This window comes from Buteo buteo, chromosome 23 (genome assembly GCF_964188355.1).
Source record: "Buteo buteo chromosome 23, bButBut1.hap1.1, whole genome shotgun sequence".
NCBI lineage: Eukaryota > Metazoa > Chordata > Aves > Accipitriformes > Accipitridae > Buteo > Buteo buteo.
In genome coordinates, this window is record NC_134193.1 from 17,864,433 (window position 1) to 17,888,726 (window position 24,294).

At 53.7% G+C, this 24,294-nt stretch overlaps 2 protein-coding genes across 13 annotated transcripts; both read left to right on the forward strand.

Moving 5' to 3' along the window:
• Positions 1 to 1,656: 1,656 nt before the first annotated feature.
• PRDM12 (PR/SET domain 12) lies at positions 1,657 to 9,837 on the forward strand. Its single transcript, XM_075055402.1, has 5 exons — positions 1,657 to 1,870; positions 2,800 to 2,990; positions 4,018 to 4,173; positions 8,421 to 8,532; positions 9,455 to 9,837. The coding sequence occupies exons 1-5, from the start codon at positions 1,657 to 1,659 to the stop codon at positions 9,835 to 9,837; spliced, it is 1,056 nt and encodes a 351-aa protein (XP_074911503.1).
• Positions 9,838 to 12,436: 2,599 nt separating this feature from the next.
• EXOSC2 (exosome component 2) lies at positions 12,437 to 23,223 on the forward strand. 12 transcript variants are annotated; one of them, XR_012654079.1, is made up of 12 exons: positions 12,437 to 12,597; positions 12,678 to 12,779; positions 12,910 to 12,955; positions 13,248 to 13,337; positions 13,675 to 13,740; positions 13,908 to 13,976; positions 14,830 to 15,006; positions 15,179 to 15,307; positions 16,772 to 16,848; positions 17,729 to 18,759; positions 20,839 to 20,986; positions 21,793 to 23,223. XR_012654079.1 is itself a non-coding variant. In XM_075054883.1 (11 exons), the coding sequence occupies exons 1-10, from the start codon at positions 12,473 to 12,475 to the stop codon at positions 17,760 to 17,762; spliced, it is 915 nt and encodes a 304-aa protein (XP_074910984.1). In that variant the 5' UTR covers positions 12,437 to 12,472; the 3' UTR covers positions 17,763 to 17,800; positions 20,839 to 21,557. The 12 variants fall into 12 exon arrangements, 7 of the variants coding, with proteins under 7 accessions (XP_074910984.1, XP_074910983.1, XP_074910986.1 ...); XR_012654078.1 differs by lacking the exon at positions 21,793 to 23,223 and having other exon boundaries at positions 17,729 to 17,800; positions 18,696 to 18,759; positions 20,839 to 21,558; XR_012654077.1 differs by lacking the exon at positions 21,793 to 23,223 and having other exon boundaries at positions 20,839 to 21,559.
• The last annotated feature ends 1,071 nt before the right edge of the window (positions 23,224 to 24,294 follow it).

Consider the following 24,294-nt stretch of genomic DNA (forward strand, 5'->3'; position numbering starts at 1 on the left):
CAAACACCCTCAGTAACCGCAGGTTTGGGTTGATTCCTGACATTTGCGCCTCTTCTTGATTGGTTTAATAGAAATAATTATACCTGGGTTGTAACATCACTTTTGCCAGGCAGCCCTGCCAAGGGGAAGAGCTGCCCGACAAGCTCACCCTATAAAATACCCACCCGGGGGCTGGCGTGGGCACGGTTTGGACTCAGGGGGGGCTGCCCGGGGGTGCGGAGCGCAGGAGCCGGCCTTTGAGTGCTTGAGGAATTTGGGGGCCCATCCTTCTCCCCCCCCCCCCAGCCCTTTACAGCCCCTCATCCCCATGAAAATCAAAAGAACAAGGCTAAGGAGAGGGCTCTAAGCTCCGACACAGCAGGATTGGGTTTAAATCCAGGAAAGATTAACCCTTTGCTGAGCCGGCAAAGCTGCGGGCCCTAAGGGAGGGGAGCAGGGAATTTGTGGGGACAGCTCTGATGCCACCTTCCTGGGGGGGTGCAGGGGTGGCTGTGGGGCTCCAAGGGGCTCGGCGGGGCGGGGGGGTGGCGTGGGCACCGTGGCTGATCGGGGAATATTTTTGGGTGCGGAGATGGGGGTGCTGCGGCAGCAGAGCCCCGGAGGGAGAGCAGCCTCCCACGGGTGAGGGTCCGGCCCTGGGTGGGTTGGGGGGGCCAGGACACGGTTGCCGTTGCGGGGAGGTGGGGGATCCACTCCGGCCCTTTTCACCCGTGGGCAAAATTCCCGGCCCTTCTCGCCTTCCCCTGGGAAACGCGACGGGGATGCGGAGTTGGGAAACCGGCCGGGCTTGGAGGTTGCAGCCGGGCGAGCCTGGCCCTGGGGGCAAGCGGGGACCAGCCTCGGGGGCGCGTACCCCGATTCCTTCCCCCCCCCCAGCTCTGTGGATGGGGACCCTCCCCGGGATTTGGAGGGGTTTGGGGGGGCAGCGCCGGTACCGACCCGCCGGGCCGGGGGTGCAGCGGCGGCTCAGGACCCGCTGGGGGAGCCCCGACCCGTTCCCCCGGGACCGCGGGGGCCAAATTCCACCGAGCAGCGGGGGCTGGAGGCGTCGGGGCCACCGATTTCGTTACGGTGCGACAGCTGCCCCCAAACCACCGCGTTTCAGCCCCAAAAACGAGCGCGGGGGCCGGGAGGGGAACGGAGCCGGGCGGGACCGTACCCGAGGGTGCGCCCCGTCCGTGGGACAGCGGCGTGGGCATTTCTGCCCGTTTCGTTGGGTTTTTTTTTTAATTTTTCCCCCCCTGGCCGGGGGCAGGTGCCTGGATTTGCCTTTGCCTGGGGGTGCGGGGGGCCGAGCCGGTGAGTGTGTATGTGTGTGTATGTATATGCATGGGTGTGTATGTATGTATGTGTGTGTGTGTGTGTGCTCGCCGTGTCCCTCCCTCCCTCCAGCCACCCCACCCCCGGGGAGGGGAGGGAAGAAGGAGGAGGAGGAGGAGGAGGAGGAGGAGGAGGAGGGGGGGGGGGGGGCTCCGACGGCTCGCCTCGCTCCGGCAGCCCCAGTCTCTCCGCCAACGTCAGGGAGGTCATTAATAACCAATTAGGAGGGTCAATGAAGCTCATATATAGCCGGCCGGGAGCCACCGAGCGGCACGGAGCCCGACCCGCCGCCCGCGCCCCGCCGAGCCCGGCCCGCCCGCCGCCGCCTTCGCCCCCATGATGGGCTCGGTGCTGCCCGCCGAAGCCCTGGTGCTCAAGCCCGGGTTGAAGCCTCAGGGGCTTTCCCTGGCCGAGGTGATCACCTCCGACATCCTGCACAGCTTCCTCTACGGCCGCTGGAGAAACGTCCTGGGCGAGCAGCTCTTCGAGGAGAAGAGCAGCCCCAAGACCGCCTTCACGGCCGAGGTCCTGGCTCAGTCCTTCTCCGGAGGTGAGTGGCGACGCCGGACAAACCTCCCACCCCCCCTCACGACCACCACCGCCACCGGCCACCCCCCAACCCACCCCATCATCAGCCCCGGGACGGGCCCCCGCTCCCCGGCGGCGGGATGCGGCTCCCGGCGCCCCGCTCTCCCCAGGCGTGTAATAGCAGTTGACTGGGGAAGAAGGGCTTTAAATTCATTTGGTTAACTTGGGCTTGACCTGAGAAAGTTCCCACTTAAACCGTGGGCTGGGGAGGGGGCCGGGGGGGGCCCGGGGCCGCCCCGCATTCAGCCGCCCGGGACAATCTCTTTTCTCTCGCCCCGGCATCGCCGGGGCGTCCCGGCTCCCTTTTCCCCCTCTCGGATTTCTGTTCCTCTCTTAATTTACCATGAAGGCTAATTCCATTTCCATTCACGATATGTCAACCATCTCATCTCCCCATTTTGTAAGAGGAATTCCTGGGCCCTTTTAAACAAGCCCTTGCGCCATTCAGGCACAATGTACCGCTACAGCATTCCTAAAGGACTAATGAATTTAGAATTAGCAATTTCTTTCTAGTTGAGTTTAATGAATGCAGATCACTTTAACAGCATGACAAATTGCTGGATGGGCCGAAATAGACACCATTTAACCTCCTTTCTCAGCCCCGCTCCCTCGCCCAGCCCGGGCTGCTTTTCCCAGGTACCTCCTCAATGCCCCGGGGGGAACCTTGTACCGCTTTGTAGGAGCCCGGTTGGGCGTTTAAAAGGCTCAGACCCGGGATTTGGGCTGGCACCGGGGAGGGGTCCCCGCTGCCCACCCACCCACCCCCCCCCCAACTCCCCGGGCTCCCCGGCGCCCCCGGCCCTTCCCCGCGGCCGGCCCGGGGAGCGGCGGGGCGGGCGGGGGGCGGGAGGCGGCGGGTCCCTTTTCCGAGCCCTTTCCCACCTCCCGCAGAGGTGCAGAAGCTGTCCAGCCTGGTGCTGCCGTCGGAAGTGATCATCGCCCAGAGTTCCATCCCCGGGGAAGGGCTCGGCATCTTCTCCAAGACCTGGATCAAGGCCGGTACCGAGATGGGACCGTTCACGGGCAGGGTCATCTCGCCGGAGCATGTGGACCTGTGCAAGAACAACAACCTCATGTGGGAGGTAACGACCCCCGGACCCCCAGACCCGGCTGGCCCGGCGAGAGGCAGGGATGGGGTCCCTGGGGCCCGGGGGCTTTGTCCTGTGCTTGTGTGCCGTCAGGCACCCTCTCCCTGCCTCAGTTTCCCCGTTCGTGCAAAGATCTGGCTTCCTCCAGGGTGGGTGGGTTTAGGAGACCCTTGGGGCAGGAGAAGGGCAAGGCTTCACCCCTCGGGGTGCAGCCAGCTCTCGGAGGAGCCCCGAAACGCTGTTGCTCGTGTCCCATGCAGCAGGATCGCACCCTGCCCTGCCCTTTCCCGTCGTGGTGAAACACCCGGCGGGCAGCTGCCTGCTCAGCGTGCCGAGGGCGAAACCGGCTCTGCCCTGTCCCCCGCTTTGTCCCAGCCCCGGTGCGGGTAACCCCGAGTGAAGCTGTGGGGTTTGGGGGGACCTGAGCTGCCAGGACATCACGCATTAATGCCTGGCTAGTAGAGGGAGGTTTTCCTCGTATTTTTTTGTTTTGCTGAGTGTCAGACTTGAACTTTTAAATTATTATTAATTATTTTTTATTATTATTATAATTATAATTTTATGCCTAATGGAAACTTCCCTCGCCTCTCCTGCCACCCTGCAAAGCATCTTCCCCTGAGGGCCAGGTCTGGCAGGCACCTTCCCCCTCCACCCAGGGATGCCCTGCTCCTGTGGGCAGCTGCAGGACGCCGAATATCCCCTTTGGGGCTGAGCTGCTGGTGGGGCTCTGCCGAGAAGGGGGATTGAGACAGGGAGCTGGGTTATTCGGGTGGGCATGGGCTGGCGGGGCCAGCTGTGCCCACCCATTGAGAGCAGGGTACCCTTCCTCAGCCCCGCTGTGGTCCAGCACCATGAGCAGGAAGGGTTCAGGCATTTCCCGGCTGCTGGCATGATCTCAGCTCCGAGGTTATGCTGGCCTTGAGCTTGTCCCCGGCTGGGGATTTTATCCCAGAGGCAGGAGGTGGAGGGGCTCGGTCCATTGTGGGCAGCATCGTTACCAACTGCTCTCTCCTCCTCCCAGGTCTTTAACGAAGATGGCACGGTGCGGTACTTCATCGATGCCAGCCAGGAGGACCACCGCAGCTGGATGACCTACATCAAATGTGCACGGAATGAGCAGGAGCAGAACCTGGAGGTGGTCCAGATCGGGAACAGCATCTTCTACAAGGCAATTGAGGTAAGCAGGGTGGGGAGGCAGCCGAGCAGCCGCAGGAGGGAAGCAGGGTGCTGGGATCTCCCACCCCATAGATCCTCAGTTCTTTGGGCTGTTGCTGGGGTGTCTGTGGGAGCACAGGGTGGCTTTGCTGTCCCCTGCACCCAGACCTGCTGGGACAGGTAGGCACCGTGGGGAGTGGCCATTGCACGGGCTTTATGGAGAAGCAAAGGGCCCTTCTCCTCTCTGTCCCCTTTTGGTGGGCTCATGGGGTGATGTGCACTGAGCAGAGGGAGAGCAAACGCTGCCCAAGCTTCTTTTGGGGTGTAAAGCATGAAAAGAGCTGTAATCCTGGCCCAGCTGGGGTTTCAGGCAGGAGCGGGGTTTTGACGCCGTCTTGAAAAATGGGATTTTGTGCAGAACCTGTTTCTCCATAGCATGGAAAAGTTTGGGGGGTTCTGTGAAACCCAGGTGCTGAATGCAGGCTGCACCTGCCTCTGCACAGCTTTTGCCCGGGGTCACAAGCAGCTCTGGCTGTAAACCAGAGTGCGAGGAGGATCGGGGCTGCAGGAGCCGGGCAGGGAGCTGCAGAGCGGGCAGGGTGCGGCGCTGGCGCAGCCGAGCCTCGGGCTGTCTGCAGCGGGGCTGCGGGGAAGGGACTCATCCTGCCCGGCTCATCCATGCGCTCCCGTATGAAGCGCTGGTGGGTGCTGGCTCGGCGGGGGAGCAGGGGCAGGAGCTGGGTCCCAGGGGTGTCCCAGGGCACAGGCTGCCGTGCTGTGGGGTGAAGGCTGGAGGTACCCACAGCTCCCTGTGGGAGATGCTGGGATGGAGGTGGGTGTCTGGCTCGCTGGCGTTATTAATGCCATGTGCGTACAAGTCACGCAGTGCCAGGGGTGTGATGGCGGGGTCCAGCCCTGCTTGTGTACAGAGTCCCCATAGCCCGATGCTGTTGCAGGTGGAGGAAGGTGGTAGCGTGGAGAGGTGTCCCTGTGCAGCTGCTTCAGCTTAGAGTGGCGAGAGGGGAACATCTCCCATTCCATCCCAGACCGGCACTGTGGGACCGTTCCTCTCCCGTATATCGGGTCCAGAGTCTCACATGCTCAGCAGCGTGGGGTCCCGCGGCTGCTCGCAGCTGGGAGAGGGTCTTCGCTGGGAAAAAGCACAAGTGCCCACTGGTTCTGTGGGCAAGGGCAGCTCCCTGGGTCTATCCGGGCTCCTGCGCTGGCTTACAGAGGAGCAGATGCTCAAATGCTCCCCAGCACAGGACCACGGCTCAATCCTGCATTGAGTCAGCATCAGGGCTGGGTTTGGAATTGCTGTGGGGGGGGTGGGAAAGGCGAGTGGGTGAGTAAGAAGAGAACAGGTATTTTCTTCTGCTGTGGGAGAGTCCTGTGTGCCTCCTCGGGGCTCTGCCGCCTTTCCTCGTGCAGCACTGTAAGAGCCCCAAGGGCTTCTGTGCTGCTCTCCCATCCTGAACACCCCTCCGTAAGCTTCAGCTGTACCCAGTTTTAAGACCTGATACTCTTGTGGGCAGCCCTGCCTGTTATGACAGCAGCTTAATTGCTTTTTATTACTGTTCTTGAATTATGCAAAGCAGTAAAATAACCCCAGGTAGCCATGGTGTAATTAGGAATACAGCCGTGTTTCTCACCCCTTGTGTGTGTGCATGGACGATGGGGCAGGTGAGCTGATATTTGGGGAGGTGCGTGTAGAGGCCCCGGACAGTCACAGTCAATCTGCAGGCTTGCTCCCGGGGTTGAAGCAGCGAGCGCCAGAGCAGGATGAGTTTAATTCCCTCGATACAAACAGCAAAGTTGAGATGTTGGGAGCGCCGAACCCTGAGGGCTGGGGAGGTGAAAGTGGGGATGGAGGGCGCCGGTTATCACACTGCGGCATGCTCCCCGGGCATGGCAGGCGTCTGGCAGGGTCACCGTGGGTCCCTCTGTGCTGGGAGGAGCAGAAGGGGCCGGGGTTTTTTTGTGTGAGACTGCGAGGAAGGGAAGCATGGAGTGTGTGAGGAGCTGGGTCACAACTGGGCACGACAGGTCGAGGATCTGCATCTTTCGTGGGCTCTCCATTCCCACCTGTGTAACACGCGTGCGTGCACACACACATGCAGTCCAAAACCGATCGCTTGTTCAAACTCGTTGGGGTTTGTGCACCCAACAAGAAAAGGAAAAGCAAGAGAGGATTTGCCTTTTGTGGTTCTTTCTCCGCTCGTTAATCCCCTAGTGCGGAGTCGTGGGCACACAAATGCAGCATCTTGGACCCGAGCGAGCTCCCCCCTTGTTACCCACCGCTCCTGCCTTGTCACCTCCCTCGCCACAAATCCTGGACCGAGAGCACAGCATCAGCCCGAGACCAGCTGGAACAGCTCAGTCTCGGTCAGGATACACGAACACCGCCCTGAACTTAGCGGTGCCCTCTCTCAGCAGCACATGGGCACTGTCACCCTCCGTCCCCCACCAGCCTTGGGGGGCTCCTGCCCCGTGCCCGCTGCATCCCCTCCCCGGCGGGCACCACGAGCTGCCCGGTCCCTGTCGCTCTGCACCCACCTCCGCTGCACCATCACTCCAGTGCAGTATCTCTTAGGATGCCTTTCTCAGGATGCTTTTCTCACCTACCCATCACAAAATCAGATTTGTTGGGTGCCTTTCTCACTATTTGCCTTTAATATTTTCATGTGTTTTTCCCGTTCCTGCCCTTACTTACTAGTTTGTTTTTTCCCATCCTCTTCCTCAGTAATTCCAAGTTGCCGCTGCTGGAAAATAAAGTGAGGGCAGTGAGTTTTGGCCTTTGATCTGAAGGCCAAGAGATTCCTGGGGGGCAATTTAAATTGCTTTGGGGTGTATACACATGAGTGCTCATCTGCTGCTGGCACAGGTGCACCAGCTCCAGCAGAATAACACACGCACGCACACACATACGCACGCATGCAATGTGTTTTATCCTTTCAGCAATATTTTATTCTCTTTGCTTGTATTAAAAATAACTCATTTTCTGTTAAGAGAAAATGACACAGAGAAACAGCACCAATTTGGGATGTAAAATGATATTGGTTTCCTCTGCCTCCCAAATTCCTAGTCTGCAGTCCTAGTGAGGTCTTCATGCAGATGGACACTTGAAAATATGAAGTCAAAATTCCCACTGCTTTCAGGTGCCTAAAATTAGGTGCATTTTCAGTGCTCGGGTGATCTAACTTATGATCTGTGTTTCATGTGGATGATGCTTTTCTTGGACTACTCTGCGTATGGAAAGTCATCTTCTGAAACAGGGGACTTTCCCATTTCTAAATTAGGTTCTTAACACTAGGGACCTGAAAGGAAAAAATCTGTGCATAATTTTTTTTATAAAGTGATGTTGTTATTAGTGTTGCTTGAAACGGTGTGAGAGTATCCGTCTTCCCAGCTGTGGCTGCTGTGCGTGGGCAGGCTTGAATGGTGTTTCCTGGCTGTTTGCTCTGGCCGCCCTGGCAGTGCAGGAACATAACAAGAACAACAGGAGAAGGAGAAATGCCATCGTTTCAGGGAAACAGGAGTGTGGCTGGTGCAAAAGCACTTCCCTGGCCCTATAGATCTCGTTGGGCTGTTGCAGGTACCGGGACTTTGGTATGGGATGTAGGCAGCATATTGCACCCAAGCCACACACTCCTTTAGCAGCCCCCGTGCTCTCCAATCCCCAAGCTGACGAACCCTTTGTTGGCACATCTTTTATTTCCACCAGCTAAAATAAACCCCAGAGGGGTCGGGTGGGAGATGCTGCCTGTGCCCTACAGCAGGAGGGTGCCAATGGCTCTGTCCAGAGCCGAAACGCTCTGCAGGAGCACTGAGACGGAGTTCTGTGTCATGGCTCCCTGCTTTCGTGTCTGTCATTTGTGCCTTGCTGCAGTTTGTGTGTCCACAAATGGCTTCTTTCTCCATGTCTCTGTGTGCCGCCGTGTCCTCATCTCCCTGCAGGGACCTCTGGGTCCTTCACTCCAGAGACCCCAGCTCTGTCTGTGTGCTCCGTAGCTGCTTATTTGCCTGTTATGTTGTTCGTGGCCCAGCCCGGGGGGAGAGCCGTGCTGGGTGATGGTGCTGAGTCGTGTCACCGCCACCAGTGCTGCAACCTGTGCACGGGGGGTGTTGGGGACCGCTGGCAGGTCCCAGATGGCAGCAGGGTCTCGCAGGAGATGGGATATGGCCAGGGTAGGTCGGAAGCGACCAGCCGAGGATGCACGGGGAGCTGTTTGCTGTCCCCTCCCCACACCCCTCTCTGTCTCTCTCTAGATGATTCCTCCGGACCAAGAGCTGCTGGTCTGGTATGGAAACTCCCATAACACCTTCCTGGGCATCCCAGGTGTGCCGGGGCTGGAAGAGGAGCAGAAGAAGAACAAACATGGTAGGTAACATCGGAAACAGCCATGGGTGCAGCATCCTTGCCTGTTCTCCGTTCACCTTGTCCCCAGCTCTGAGGCCATGGGGTGGGCATGGGGCAGGGACATCCCAGGGGATATGTCAGATCCCCCAGCTCTCTGGGGACAAACACAGGGACTATGAGACAGATCTGTACAGCTTGAGCAGGTCCCCAGTAATTTGGGGGGTCACCTCTGGGCTGGTTTGCCCACGGCTATTGCTGGTGCGGTGGCCAGCAGTCGCTGCCTGACCCTGCCAGGCAGGGAGAAGTGGGGCAGATGTGCGAGTGGGGCCAAGGCAACCCCAATGAGCTACGAAACGCCAAGTGGATGCAACTGCTTATGTCCCCGCTCTGCATTTAACAGATCTTTCCCCACATCACCATTGCAGGAGGCTTTTCTCTCCCTGGGCTTTCAATCTCCGCTTGTCTTGATGGTTCCCCGAGGTGCACCTCTGTGGGCAGGCGGCAGAGCTTTCGGGCACTTTTGGGGGATGCTGTGTTCAGAGCCAGACCCCGTCTGTGCTCCTCAGCCCCACTTCCCACTCTGAGAGCGCTGGGTCAGAGCCCAGCAGAGCAGGGGGAGAAGCTGGGACCAGTGCAGGGACAACATGCTGCTGCTGAAGAGCCTGGGCTGGAGGCCAGGGCAGCATGGTTGTGGGTCGTTCCCCCTCGCCTAAATTTGGGTGAGCCTGTTCGCAGCTCTGGCCCCATCCCAAAACCTTAAGCGCCAGCCTGCGGCCCCACTCTGCCCGTGATGGGCGTCTCCACGAGCGGGCATCGTCAGCGGGCAGGGACCCAGCGAGGGGGCATGGGTGGTTATTTAGGGCAGTCAGCACCTTGGGGGCTCGGGGAGGGGGTGAGCCGCTGTGCCGGAGGGCAGCGCCTGACCGTCCCCTGTTGTCCCCAGAGGACTTCCACGCAGTGGAGACGGGGGCCAGCACGACGGGGCGCATGCGCTGCGTCATCTGCCACCGGGGCTTCAACTCCCGCAGCAACCTGCGCTCCCACATGCGCATCCACACCCTGGACAAGCCCTTCGTGTGCCGCTTCTGCAACCGCCGCTTCAGCCAGTCCTCCACCCTCCGCAACCACGTCCGCTTGCACACCGGCGAGCGTCCCTACAAGTGCCAGGTTTGCCAAAGTGCCTACTCCCAGCTGGCCGGGCTGCGGGCACACCAGAAAAGCGCCCGCCATCGGCCCCCCAACGCCTCCCTGCAGGCTCACTCGCCGGCCCTGCCCGTGCCCCATCCCGCCTCCCTGGCCCATCACATCCCCACCATGGTGCTGTGAATCCCCGGCGCGGCAGCGGGTTTTTGGACAGCAAAGAATGGAGCCGAGACATGCAATGAACTGGGGAGTGTTGGCCCTTGGCAGAGCTGGGGGACAGAGGCAGGGCTGCTTTGTGTTGAAGGGAGGATGCTGGTGGTTTGGGTTTTTTTTGGTTTTTTTTTTTTGGAGCATCACCATTTGCATGGGGTTTGGCAGGCTGTTCGGTGAGCGAGGGGATCCCCCCCGAGCTCTGCAAGCTGCTGGTGCAGCCACACCGTGCGGAATCCTCCCCGGGGAGATGCGGCGTAGGGAGGGCTGCTGGTCCCTGGGGTTGGCAGGGGGAGAAGGGCAAACAGACACAGTGGAACATCCTGTGTGGATTTGCAGGTGTACGGGAGGAGGGCTGGGGCAGCCTAAAAGCTGGGCCTGGATGAGTGATGCCAGGGTTTTACAGATAATTTGATGGAAAGAAAAACTGTTCTTAAGCCTCCTCCTCTGCTCCAGTGAGTGTCTGGTGGAGACATGTGCCCCGTTGAAAGGCTGGCACAGCTCTGTTGTGGCCACCCCACTCATGCCTGTTTACTCCAGGGGCAGCTTTGGCCCTGGTGGCTCTTTCCAAAGGGACACATTTCCCTCCTCGGGAGCCCTGATTTAGCAAATGGTTGTGTGTAGTCGTCCCCACCCCCGACCCCCCCCAAATCCCCTTGCCTGCCCTCCTCCAGCCCGAGCTGTGTGTTGGGGTTTGCCCAACACCTCCAGGCAATGCCACGGGCAGAGGGGACAGGCGACCTGCCACGGGGACACCCCCAGCACGACGTGCCAGCGGGAAATGCCCATCCACGGGCAGGTTTTGTGGGGGACCCTGTGCTCTGCCGGGCTGTGCCTGCTCCAGCCCTTGGAGCATCGCTCCCCATCGCTCCTCATCATCGCTCCCCATCGCTCCCCGCAGCCGTATGGGAACATTTCGGCTGTTACTTCTGCTGCCCTCTGGGGACAGAGAAAACCCGTCCCTGGGCCAGCTCTGTCCCCAAGGACAAGTCTAAGCGCCCTCTGGAGTCCTGCCACACGGGAGAGGAGGGCTGTGTATCATAAAGCTTAAAAGAAGGTATTCTAATATTAATTATAAGTCTAAGATGTATAAAGTTCTCACAAACTGTGTTTTACTTCCAGAAAAAAACAAACAACTGTCACTTTAACTTTGTAAATATTTATGTAAACATTATTTACAAAACTTTGATATTATATATTATTTGATTGTATATGTACACAGTGTAAATACATTTGTACCTCTCTTGTATTCTAAATAAAAATTACTTGGAACATTTATCATTTAGAAGATGGATAGTATGGAGAGCTTTATTTTGCTATGTGCCGGGGAAGGATGTAGCGGTTGTGATGGGTGAATGTTTTGACTAGCACACGGTGAATAAGGAGATGTAGCATTGTCTGTTGGACCAAATAGTGCAGTTGGGAAGAGGAAAGATCAGCTCTGGGAAAAACAAGCCCTTTTGCAGGTCTGAAAGAGAAGGGGCGAGTGCGGGAGCGGGTGGTATTATTTGATCTCGTACCTCCCTGTTTCCATGTGTACAGTCTCTATTTGAAGCAGCAGCTGTTGATATCCTTTGGTATCTTTCATGAAATAATGGTCATATTTCAGCTGTGACAGGCTACAGGTGCAAGTCTTGCTTGGAAGAATTACGTTTGATTTTTTTGGTCCAGAGGAAGCAAAGCATTCACTGGAGGTCATCACTGGCTGCTTTTTCCTTGGTATTTTCTCAGCAGCTCTGATAGCCTAACTGCAGCTTGAATTAAATGAATAAAACTTCCACACAAACGTATTATTTACTGTTGGAACAGCTTTATCAGGGGAAGGGGTAAATTCCTCATCCCTTGGAGATGTTTCAGCCAAACCTGATCGTTACTCGCCTTGCAGCCTGCTTGATGCAGCGATCACAGGGTGAAATCCCCTGGCCCCACTAACGCAGGAGGAGAGGCAGGCTGCCGGGCCTGCTGCTCCCATCCCACCCAGCTCCCTTCAGCCTCCCCGTACTTCACTGGTGGGTCTGTGGGTGCAGCTCCAGCACCCTGCCTTTCATCTCGGAAGAGGATTAGAGGATTATCTTCAGAACGCGGCGGGGGGAAACAACTTGCGTGTGCACACAAGTGCACGGGCACCCCCAGAAATTGGAGGTGCTGCTTCCCTCCAGGGCGAACGCGCCCTTTGCCCGTAGTCCTGCCTTTCGGCTGGGGGCGGCCCCCCAAAGCGGGGTGCTGGGGCCCTGCGAGCCCCGGGCTGGGGACGCAGGGAGAGGCCTGTCGGGGCCTGGTGCCCCCCTGGTGCGGCGGGGCGGCCTCCCAGGGTGCTGGCCCCGGCCGTGGGGCTGCCTTCCCCGCTCAGCCCCACAGCCTGGCCGACGGGGCTGTAGGCACCCCGCCCTCACTAAACATGGCCCCTTTCTCCCTTTGGTTCCCAACGCAGCGAAGCCCACGACTCCCTTTACTGCCAGGAACCGAAATGGCTGCCCAGAAACCTCACCGTCGCCCTCACTCACGATGGCGGCGCCGGCGCCTCAGGCGCGTTCTCGCCAGCAGCTAACATGGCGGACGGAAGGCGCGTGGGGACGAGGTCAGCGGCGCGGCGCCGCCCGCACTCAAGATGGCCGCCATCGCCATGCGCCTGCCGGTGGCTCGCAAGGCGGTGGGACCGAGCGCGCCCCGGGGCGGCGAGAAGCACCTGGTGGCCCCGGGGGACACGATCACCACGGACACGGGCTACATGAGGTGGGGGCAGCGGCGGAGCGGGGTGGGGGGCGCCGGCCAGCCGGCCTCGGGCTCTCCTCAGGCGGCAGCTCTCTCCGCAGGGGCCACGGCACCTACGTGGACGAGGAGAAGCTCATCGCCTCGGTGGCCGGCGCCGTGGAGAGGGTGAACAAGCTGGTGTGCGTCAAAGCCCTGAAGACCAGGTGAGCGGCGGTCGCCTCCTCGGCGCGGGGAGGGTGAAGCCCGCCATCCCTGTCAGGCGAGGGCCGGGCCGTTTTTCTGGGGAGGATGAGGCGTTTTGACGGGGCCGCTCTCTCTCTGTCCCGCTGCTAGGTACAACGGTGAAGTCGGGGATATCGTGGTCGGCAGGATTACAGAGGTAAAGCTGGGTTTTTCCTGATGTGCCGTGGAGGAGGAGGGTGGCCCGCTGGGCGGCAGCCAGGCTGGCGTGTCTCAGTCCGATCCGGAGCGCTTCTGGCGTTGCTAAAAGCAGGTTAATGTCTGTGCGCGGAGGCACCGTGAGTGCCTGGGGTTTAAACAAGACGAGGCTGGAAGTGGTCAGCAGAGCTGTCTCCTTCTGCAGCCTCGGCTGGCTGCAGGACCTCCCGCTCCGCTGAAGAGCTTCTGTTCAATTTTTGAGTGTATATCAACAGACTGTTTTTCTTTTCCAGGTTCAGCAGAAGCGATGGAAAGTGGAAACCAATTCCAGGCTAGATTCAGTCTTGTTGCTGTCATCTATGAATTTACCTGGTGGGGAACTGGTGAGTGTAGTTCACGCAGAGCAGCGCCAGAGCCCTGTCTTCTGCTTCCACAGCAGAAGCAGAGGCACTGGGAAGCTCTGGAGCCCTTCCCACAGTTAGCACAAGGGTAGTGTGGGGTTTTGTGGGTGGGTCTGTAGCACTCCAGTATCTTTAACTCTCAGCGTTATTGGGATGTAAACACTTCACTGATCTAAAGGTGTGCCAGTCTGCCTGATTTTTCTTTGGTGACCAGATTGCGTTTTGCGTGACATCCTAAGGTCCCCTTGCAATGTAGGTATTAACTGATGTTTTCTTATTCTTGAACTACACGTGACTTTTCTTGCATTGTACATTTCAGAGGAGGAGATCAGCAGAAGATGAGCTTGCAATGAGGGACTACCTGCAGGAAGCAGACCTCATCAGTGTATCCTTCCACTGCTTGCGCTCAGGCAGAACAGCCAAGGGGCATGGGGGACAACAGCCAGATTTCGGCTGGCCTGGCTGCCAGGGAGAGCTCTCTGCCGGGGGCAGCCAGAGGCTGTTGGCACTGGGCAGCATTAGGGACCTTGTTTCCTTAAGCGGCACTGACAGGCAGAGGTCCAGTCTGTATTTTCTGATGGGGCTTTATCACTGCACACCCGGAGTCTGAAATACGGGAAGGTAAGTTGTTCAAAAGCACTCGGTCTTGGCCTAATTCTGCTCCAGTTGACTTGTATAAGGCCTTTTGGAGGGGTTTTAAAGAAAAAAGCTCTGGAGTAGAGCAGGATGTTGTTATAACCCATTCCTGCAGGTTAGGAAGAATCTTAGCTTCTACGTGGGAGCACCGAGCAGAATTTCCCCAAAGCAGAGTGCCCTTGAGTTGCCCTTTGAGCTGCTGCTCTCCCTGTCCACAATTACAGCCTGTTTCCCCACTAGCCGCTTGGGATTTAAACCCTGGAGAGAAAAATCTTCACACTCAAACTTCATCACTCCTTTTCTGCAGGCCATTGGCCCATGACTTGTTTCTCTCTCCAGGGCTTTATTTTAGGCTTTACGCAGTTGGCATTTATCTCTGGTTTTGTGCATTGAAATAAGCCAAGGGGCCATTGGAGCGTAGGCTGCAGTTTGGGATTACCAGACCAAGGGTATTAGCACTTAAAAGATGAAAGCGAAGTGTGCGTATTGCACAAAGGGTGAAGGACAGCAATTGGATTAAGAGGGAAAGTGTTCTGCTAAATTGGGCCTCTCGCTTCTCATTTTTCTGCAGGGATGGTTGATGTGTAGTTACGACCAAGATATTATTAACATTTGTGCTAAGCACTTAGAGTATTCTTCATCTTCAAAGGACTGCACAGGCATTAGCTAATCCTCCCAGCACTCCCAGAGGCAGGCAGGTTTTATATTCACTGTTTCACAGGAAAAGGTGTTAAAATTGACTGGTTCCTAGACCAGGAGGGGAGTGCATGTTGGTGACTTGATGTTATCTATGGTGTCTCATGTCCCTCAATGTTGAGTCTCGTGGTCTCCTCTTCAGCTTGGCCAGGGTGTGCTTGTTCAGGTATCGCCCTCCTTTGTGAAACGCCAGAAGACTCACTTCCACGACTTGCCCTGTGGTGCATCTGTGATCCTCGGCAACAACGGTTTCATCTGGATCTACCCAACTCCAGAGCAGAAAGATGAAGAGGCAGGGGGCTTCACCACCAGCTTGGAGGTAAGGGTTCAGGGAAGATGAACCTTCTCCTACCAATGATGTTTTGTTAGTCTAACATAGTCAGAGGCACATGAAAAACCTGACACTTTCAAGATTTGGTATTAGGTTCATGGCAAAGCTTTTTTACAGTAGGCTTGCACTATTTCCTTGTGTATTCATCTCTTTTCCTCAGCCGGTTCCCTTGTCTGACCGGGAGGTGATCTCACGGCTCCGAAACTGCATTGTGGCTCTCGTTACTCAGAAGTTGATGCTCTTTGACACCAGCATCCTGTATTGCTATGAAGCATCCCTTCCTCATCAGGTACAGAAACCAGTGTTGTTTACTTTATTCCACACTGTGGGGAGGGAATGGAATGGAAAGGCCACATCGGTTGCTGCTGGAGTCAGTAAATTAGGCGGTAGGGCTTCCTTTTGGCTTTCCAAAGCGTTCTGCAGCAAGTGACAATATGAACTTCCCCCCCTTCTGCGTAACATAAATTGCCTTGCACATTTTCAGGGATAGTTTGAAGGGTTCTGCCTCTGGCAAAGTCCAACTATTCATATAGAGAAATAGTCCATTTTTTGATAGATGTTATCACTTGTTGGGACTATGGACACTCTGTGATCCCCGTGAAAACAGTGTTAAATTTGGGATTGTATGAGGGGATGGTGCACTTTATGAACAAATGAAAAAGCAAGTGTCATCTATTGTACAGAGACCAGTCTTCTGTTTATATCCACATCCTGCACTGCTGGAAGGCTCTCTCAGTTTGACCTCTTGCTGTACAGCTTTTCTCTGCGATTTCTGCCAGCACAATCACTGGGAATTCTCTTCCCGTAAACAGATAAGATCTGAATTGGCTTCTGCTTTCATTCACAGTGGCAGCCTGCTCAGCTAGGTGGGATGTTCTTTTGAACTATGCTTCTGTTTAAGTCATCTCTCCCCTTCCCAAATACTGGTGTGTGTCCTTCAGGAGAGATTAGGAATTGTCAGTAGCATCTCCTTTGATTTCTTATGGTCTCTGTAAGAATTGCTAACTCTGGCAAAGTTGACTTTGCCTTGGACCCTCTGCCATGATAGTCTCGTTTGACCAGAACCCTCTAAATTCACTTGCTGCTCACTGCTGTGTGCCAGGGACCCTTGTCTCCACAGAGTGTGCAATAGTAGTACCGTGGTTTAACCCCAGCCAGCAACTAAGCACCAAGCAGCAGTTCACTCGCTCCCCCTCTGCCCCAGTGGGATGGGGGAGAGAATCAGGAAAAAAAAAAGTAGAACTTGTGGGTTGAGATAAGAACAGTTTAATAGAACAGAAAGGAAGGAACTAGTAATGATAATAATAACAATATTAAAATGACAACAATAATAATAAAAGGATTGGGATATACAAGTGATGCACAACGTAGTTGCTCACCACCTGCCAACCAACACCCAGTTAGTTCCCAAGCGGCAATTCCCCCCAGCCCCACTGCCCCCAGTTTACGTACTGGACGTGATGTCACATGGTATGGAATACCCCATTGGCCAGTTTGGGTCAGCTGTCCTGGCTGTGTCCCCTCCCAAATTCTTGTGCCCTTCCAGCCTCCTTGCTGAAAAATCCTTGACTTAGCCTGAACATTACTTAGCAACAACTGAAAACATCAGTGTGTTATCAATATTCTTCTCATACTGAACCCAAAACACAGCACTATACCAGCTACTAGGAAGACAATTAACTCTGTCCTGGCTGAAACCAGGACAAGTAGTAGTTGCTTTTTCGTGCCAACGTTACTCTTCTTTCCACTCCAGATCAAGGACATTCTCAAACCAGAGGTGATGGAGGAGATCGTTCTGGAAACCCGACAGAGGTTGCTGGATCTGGAGGGGTAGGGCACATGGCCAGAAGCAGTCATTTGAAGTCCCAGCATGGCAGCTTTTGATTCTCAGTACTTTATTTTTTTTCAGTGTTCTAGTCACCAACGTTCATTCCACACTTCAGAAACCACCAAAATTCCTCATTTTAACTCCTAGGATACCTCCTGAGCCCTTTTAGTACAATAGTACTAAATGGTACTTAAGTACAATAGCCTTTTAGTGCAGCAGCCTGAAAAATTGATATCTGACCTTTATGAAGATGCAGATGCAATTGGGACATATCTCAGCACTTGTTGCTGTGTCTGGTGCCCCTGAACTTTGTGCAGAATGATAGAGAGGAAAAGATGTGTTTTGTGATGTTTCTCTCTCCACAAAGGCTTTCTGAATGGTTTTGATTTTCCTTTACTATGATACAGACCTGCCAGTCAGTCCTCTGACTGAGAGCTCGTTTTTCTCTTTAAGACTGCAGAACACAGGTACAAGACTTTAGAGGACAGGAGTATCCACACCCTTGCTAATGACATTTTGGGTCTGGCTGTTGATGGTTTCTGTGTCTCAAGGGTATGAGATTGGATGTGGCATGATGTGGCTGTCCACATGAGCCAGGAGCCATGAGCGAGCAGTGGCTTCTCGGTCTGTGTGCATCCTGCTGGTCCTTTTTTTATGCCTGATGTGGTGAGCTCCTCCTCTGAGGAGGCTCCAGTGTTGTTTTCTATTAAGTATTTTACATTTCAATAAATTTTTTTAAACAGATCAGTCATTCAGGAGTGTGTGCATTAGCTTGTCTTTCTCCAGAATGAATTGGGTCTAGCTTGAGAGCTATGGTTGGCTCAAGTTTCCTTGTGCCAGGACACTGAGAATGGTTGCAATGCCCTGTTATCTCCTCTTCAGCTGTTGCTCCTCATCCCATTCAAGCAGGACTTGACCTTCCTCTTCAGCATATCTTCTGTGCAGAGTTCCTCTGTAAGTAGATTGCCTGGCATTGTTCACAGTGGCACTCTTAACATAGCTTCCCTGCAGGATCCCATAGAGAGGTGTGCCATGCAGCAGCTGTGTTTGGGGGATGACAGGGAACCCAGTATGACACTGGTGAAGATCCTCAGGCCAGTGGTTAGAGGTGGGCATGCTGAGCCAGATGTTGGCAGTCAGTCACTGTACAGAATGGATGGGATGTTTTCCTTAGAACATCCTCTCAGATCTCTGGTGATATATTAGAGCCATTTGTATTATATATGTGTTGTGTATATATATCGTATTTGTATTAGAGCTGCTTGCACCACGGTGGTGTAATTCTTAAAAAGGATGAAAAAAGCAAAATATCTGGCCTAATTGTCCCTGAATCTAATTCTAACGTTGCAAATTCTCACACTTGCCCCAGGCAAAAGGAAAAATTCTTTGCTCAGTCTTTTCCTGGGAACTAGAAATACCCTTTGTTGCTTCTCATCTAGTTCAGACTGCTCTGCCTGTGGTCCAGAGTAAGCACTAGGAGGCAGTTTCGGATTGTGTTTGTAGTATTTATCTTCCCCAGCAGCTCTGCCTCATTGCTCTGCCAAATAGCAAAGGCTGGATATCTGCCACCAGTGCTGCTACCTAAATACTAGAGCATTATGGAGCTCAGTGGCTAAAGACAAGCAAGGACATAGGTAATCCGTTCTGCTGCTGCACAACTCAAACTTCTGCCTGTGCTGCCTCTCTAAAATAATATTTACCTTCTTGGGGAAATCGGTGGAATGCTCCACACAAGACCTGGGAATTGTTGTTGAGTTTTATGAGGATTCCCTAGTAAGTGTTGCAACAATCACATCCTCAAGATGACTTGGGAAATTTGAAAACTAAAGCTTGATGGTGACACTTTCAGGTCTGTGCATGAGGCTGGTAGCAGCATTATCCACATCTGCATGGACAGGAACAATGCAAAAAAGGTAAAGGAAGGCTCCCTAAAAAGCTAGCAGCCTCTGCATCTTTTAATTAGAAAAGTACCTCTTTTTTCCCTACACAAGTGCTGTAGTTTAGCAGCTGTTTATCTTACTGCCATACAGGGAGATTCAGGGATTTCTGCGGTGAGGCTTCTAGGTATAAGCAGATTGGGGATGTACAAGCAATGAGATAAAGTATCTGATGTTCCCTTTTTTTAAAGCACTTTTGAAGGCTGATGGAGAGGTCTGTAGTTAATCCAGTAGATCTCTTTGCATCTCTGCCACTTAAACAACTCTGTGTCAGTTAAAGGGCAAAGGGGTGAAGAGACTTTACTTCACTACCACCTAGAGAGATTTGATACCTGGAAATGGTTCTGCTGAACTGGTAGACAAATGCAAAATGCTTCTCTGTCCTCAAGTAACCTCTCTGCAGGCATCTAAGGGGTCAGAAAGGAGTTGGGGGGATTACGAAGCTCTTGAAAGTGCTGTTGGTAATGTGGTGGAAACATGCTGAGGAAGTGTGCTCTGGAGGTGGTTAATTTAGAAGTGGATCATGCTCATGGGTACCAGCCATGAGCTGTCAGACCTGCAAGGTGAGACAGTGCCAGGTTCTCATAACACAGATCTTAGGAAGAGGGAGCTGGTGTCTCTGCAGCAGGCTGTGTGGGCTGCACAGCTGAGTTGTTACTTTCTTTTTTTTTTTTTTTTTCCTTTTCCTCTCTTTTTTTTGTTTTTCCCCTTGTTCTTTTTTTTTTTTTCATCTACATAGCAGTCTTTAAGACTATGGTCTATTTCCAGGCTTCTTATGCTAGCCCTCTCTCCCCATTGTGAACCTTTTTTGGTTATTTATGTTCAATAAATGAGTATACAACCTGAAAAACAGTGAGCTCAAAACCTGGACTGCTTCAGCTCTGATCTTTCCGATTCCTCCTGCTTGCTGCAGCATTCCTGATATTTTGGCCTTGGGTATATATTAAATGGGGGAGAGTATGTGACTCATCCGGTTCTTCTGCTCCCGAATACCTGGCACTTTTGTTTTTAAGCCTGAGAACAAGAGCACCAGCTGGTAAGGTTTGGTTATGGATATTTTCTGATGTGTGGGGGGCAACTGAAGGTCCCTGTATTTTCCTCCCTGGCCACAAGGGGTCATTGCTGCTCTTTGTGAATTCAGCCAGTGGTTCGCCAAGCCCACACCTAAATTCTGTAACAAGGCTTCAGCGAGGGCATTGCTGGCAGTTCCTGCAACCCTATCAAGCACAACTTTGCAAGCCGGCAGGTAACAAGAGATGAGAGTGACAAAAAGGGAGAAACTTCCTGAGCAGTTTCAAAGACGTCTTAAGAAAGGTACCAGGCCAGCTGCCATTTACTGTTGATTGGCTGAGTCCCTGTGACTTTTTGCTCTCTTGACAAATGTCAAGATCCACTAGTGCTCATCCATCTCAAAAGCAACTGGATGTGTTGCTGTGGCTCACAGTTCCCATATGGAGAGGCTTCGAGTATCACTGTTCAGTCATCACCCACAATATGGTGAATGACTTTTTCCCAATGCCCAGCAGAGATGAGGGAGGAGTCAGACAGGGTCTGGGGGAAGCTCTGGCATCTCAGGTACTTGGGGGAGCTGGGGCCCCTTTTCCTGTAGGCAGGTTGGCACGTGAGTATAGGCAGGCTGTATAAAAAACGTCTTTGAAATGGGAAGTGCTTGAGATGTAAAGGAGGTCTCCAGCAAAAGCAGTGTCCTCTTGAATTCTTGAAATAGTCTGTGGGATTTTGCTCTCTTGAATTCTTGAAATAGTCTGTGGGATTTTGCTAGGCAACTTCTAAGCAGGAAGGGTGAAAAGGAAGAAACTATGGCTTCTCTGTGCCCTTGTGCCCTTCCAGCCTTCTTGCTGAAAAATCCTTGACTTAGTCTAAACATTACTTAGCAACAACTGAAAACATCAGTGTGTTATCAATATTCTTCTCATACTGAACCCAAAACACAGCACTATACCAGCTACTAGGAAGACAATTAACTCTGTCCTGGCTGAAACCAGGACAAGTAGTAGTTGCTTTTTTGTGCCAACGTTACTCTTCTTTCCACTCCAGATCAAGGACATTCTCAAACCAGAGGTGATGGAGGAGATCGTTCTGGAAACCCGACAGAGGTTGTTGGATCTGGAGGGGTAGGGCACATGGCCAGAATGGCTTTGACTATGGCTTGACCCATAGTCAAAAGTGGGGTGGGAAAAACCTAGTAAGTGTTCATTTTTATATGGGGAACTAAAATGCCCGTGCAGACATTAAAACAGCTTAGACCAATCTGATTTCTTCGTTCACCAGTGTCTGACGGCGTGGAGCCTGTAAACCAGCTGTAGGACCTGCCTGCTGTTTACTCTAGGGTTAATACATGGCACAGATGTGCTTGAAAGTGGAGCTACTAAATAGTTCCCTTGCTAGTGAGTGCTGCCTGCGGAAACAAGAACACAAAATCACTCGTTTGTAGAAATAATTTTCATGTTTCTTGGTGGCAGTGTTTGATTCATGTACTAATATGAAGAATGGCAACTCCTCTCTTTACTCCCAGTAATAACCATTGGGATTTTAAATTTGTGCTAATGGATTATTAATCCAATTACTGCTGCTTATTATGTTACTTCTGTATCATCCGCATGCAGTTTTGCTGTTCAGTTGAGGTGAATGGTATAAATATAAAGCTTTGAGCAGACCCTGGAAGATACTGAAACCCCACTGAGATTATAGGCAGTCTTGAAATGGTTGTCTCATGTTCCTGAGGACCATTAATTAATATGCTAAGGTTTATTCTTTGGTAAAGAGGTTGAAGCTTTAAGATACTGTTATGGAGGAAATGGAGGAAACATCACTGCAGCTGTTGGGTTTAACAACCCACGCTTAATTGAAGGTAAACAGAAGAAGTACTGAAATTTCTTTTATGAAATACATGGGATGTACACAGGCCACATGCAAGGCTTGACTGAAAGAAACAGTCTGTAGATTTTTCTAATCTAATCTGTATTTGCACGATCTTTCTGTCCCCTCTAGTAATTTCTGAACCCACTGGGCAACCTCAAGTTTCTTAACACGAGACAATCAACGTTCACAAAAACTGGCAGCAGGGTAGGGTGCAGAAAACACAATACCCTTCAGGAAGGAAAAGAGGACAGCTATCTTGCTATGATATTTGGAAGTGACCAGCTGGCCCATCTGCCTGTGTACAGCCCTGCACTGCTTTGGGAAGCAGGAAGTGCTTTTGAAGCAACTGCTGAGTGGAAAGAGGCTGAGGACTGCTGGCAAAGAAACCTGCCCCACTTTGCTGCTTATGATTGCAAAGCATCAGAAGGAATACCTGACTGTTGACCAGAATGATAAATTCACCTAGTCTTTTAAATAAAAAGGAAGTACGCATAGATCTCAGGTGAGGCAGGAAGAAGCATATATACAGCCGTATTGTCCAGAACACGAGTCCTACTTGTTTGCAATTACCGTTGCATATTTTGGTCAAGGTCTTCTGAGTTATCATGGACCTGTGGTGGTCTTCTGGAGTTCACTCTGCTTCAGCCCTGCCATGGTAGGAGAGATTATCCAGGATGCTCCAGTCAGACCCAGAAGGGAATACTTTATCAGTAAAGGATGGTTGATATTGTTTTTTGTGACAAATTTCTCTCAGGCTGCTCAGCCTGTGTTGACAGACAGCTTTGTTTCCTCAGTTTCCTTCAAGCCATGGGAGCTGAGCAGGGGGTTAGATCACTGCAGTGAGAAGCTGATCTCCATTACTGAGATAAACCTGGAGAAATTCTGTGGAGTTCAAGAGATGTGACCTTGGATTTGTCTCCACATAATGTACCAGAATTTCTCTCTCCTGTGTGTGTGTAGCACAAATGGCCTCAGTACCTGCAATTTGAGTCATTGATGCAGAAATGCAATAGAAATGGTTTGGGATCAGTCTCCTGGCTAAGAATTAGTGATGTAGGAGCAGACTGGCACAGCAGAGGTGGAGGATCCTGTAGGGCTGTATGAAGTGCTACATTTCAGATGCTGTTGTTGGAAAATGAAAAACACACGTCTGCGAGGGACCTTGAGTATGGCGTAGGAGACATGGAGTATGTTTGGATTTGTCACAAGGGAGGAGTCAGTACAAACAAGCCGCTCTGTGTCCAGATGGTTACCCTGAGCAGGAGGCTACTGCACAAAATTGCATTTGTGTGTTCTCCCGTTGTTGAGTGGGAGCAACCACAGACCTTTGACCAAAACACCGTGACCTCAAGCTGCTGCCTCAACCCTCTCCTGTTCCCAAGGTGAACTGGGGAACGTACAAGAAACTATCTATCTTCAGCGTCACTGTCTGTGCTCTTTAGCTCAGGGAACGCTTGCGCTGTGAATACAAGGGCACCACAGTGCAGGCTGAAGAATCTGGGCGTTTAACTTAATCTTTGTACCAAATGGTGCATGAAAGTAGATCAATAAAATATTTGTCACATGCGTTGGCCTCTGTGGCTGTTTTTGGTATCAAGTTCTGTGTATGCTCTGACAGTATTAATAAGGAAGTTGAAGTCCTGTGTGCAAGGAGGGTGACTGATCCCTGGTTGTGGAAAAGCTGATGGTTGTGCACACAGCTCACCCAGTAAGGATCTCTTCTTCCCTTCCATCTCTGCAAGAAATCCAGGGTCCCGAGCTGGCCAGGGGCCTCGAGACCCATGCGCAGGGGGGGTCTCGAGCTGGCTTGAGGGCCAACAAGCTCATTGTCAGATCTAGGGGAAGGCAACTTAGATGGCCCTTGCAAAGGGGTAAGAGATGTGACGTGAGCTTTCTGGGTCCTCGGCTAGCATTTGCTAGTGATGTTGCACTAGAAAATCCCTCTTCCACCTGCTGTTTCCACCACCTTCCCCTTCGTCCCGCTCCCCTCATGGCTCCCCTTCAATTTCCCTCATCTTCCCCTTCGTGCCCTCTCCATCCACCTCATCTTCCCCTCAGAGCCCCTCACGGCACCCCCATTTCCCTCACGGCTTCACCCTGGAGACACCTTCATGTTCCCCAGCCCCCCGTTCCCTCATCTTCCCCTCACAGCTCCCCCCTCGACGCCTCCTCCTCCCTCCCCTCTCCCTCACCCCCCATTCTCCTCACGGTTCCCCCCAACCCCTTCTCGGCCCCTCGTTCCCCTCAGACGTTCCCCCCCACCTCCTCAGGGACCCCCCTCACGGACCCCATCGCCCCGGCTCCCCTCACTGTCCCCCACCCCGCCCCATTTCCCCCGGGGCGCCCCTTCCCCTCCCGACAGGTTCCCGTCATGGCGGCGGGCGCAGCGCCCGGCAGCGGGAGCGGGCAGCGGCCGGGGCCCGGGCCGGGCTCGGGCGGGAGGCGGGGGCGGCGGAGGAGGAGGGGCCGGAAGGGGATGTGACCGCCCGCCCCGCCGGCCGGGGACGGGGCTGCGCCGCGCCGGGGGTTCCGGGATCTCCCTCGCCGCCTGCAGCCGGCCCCCCCCCCCCCTCTCCGCCAGCCAGTCTCGCTGCCCCCGGCGGCAGCCCCCGGGGTGCCCCCCGCCCTGCG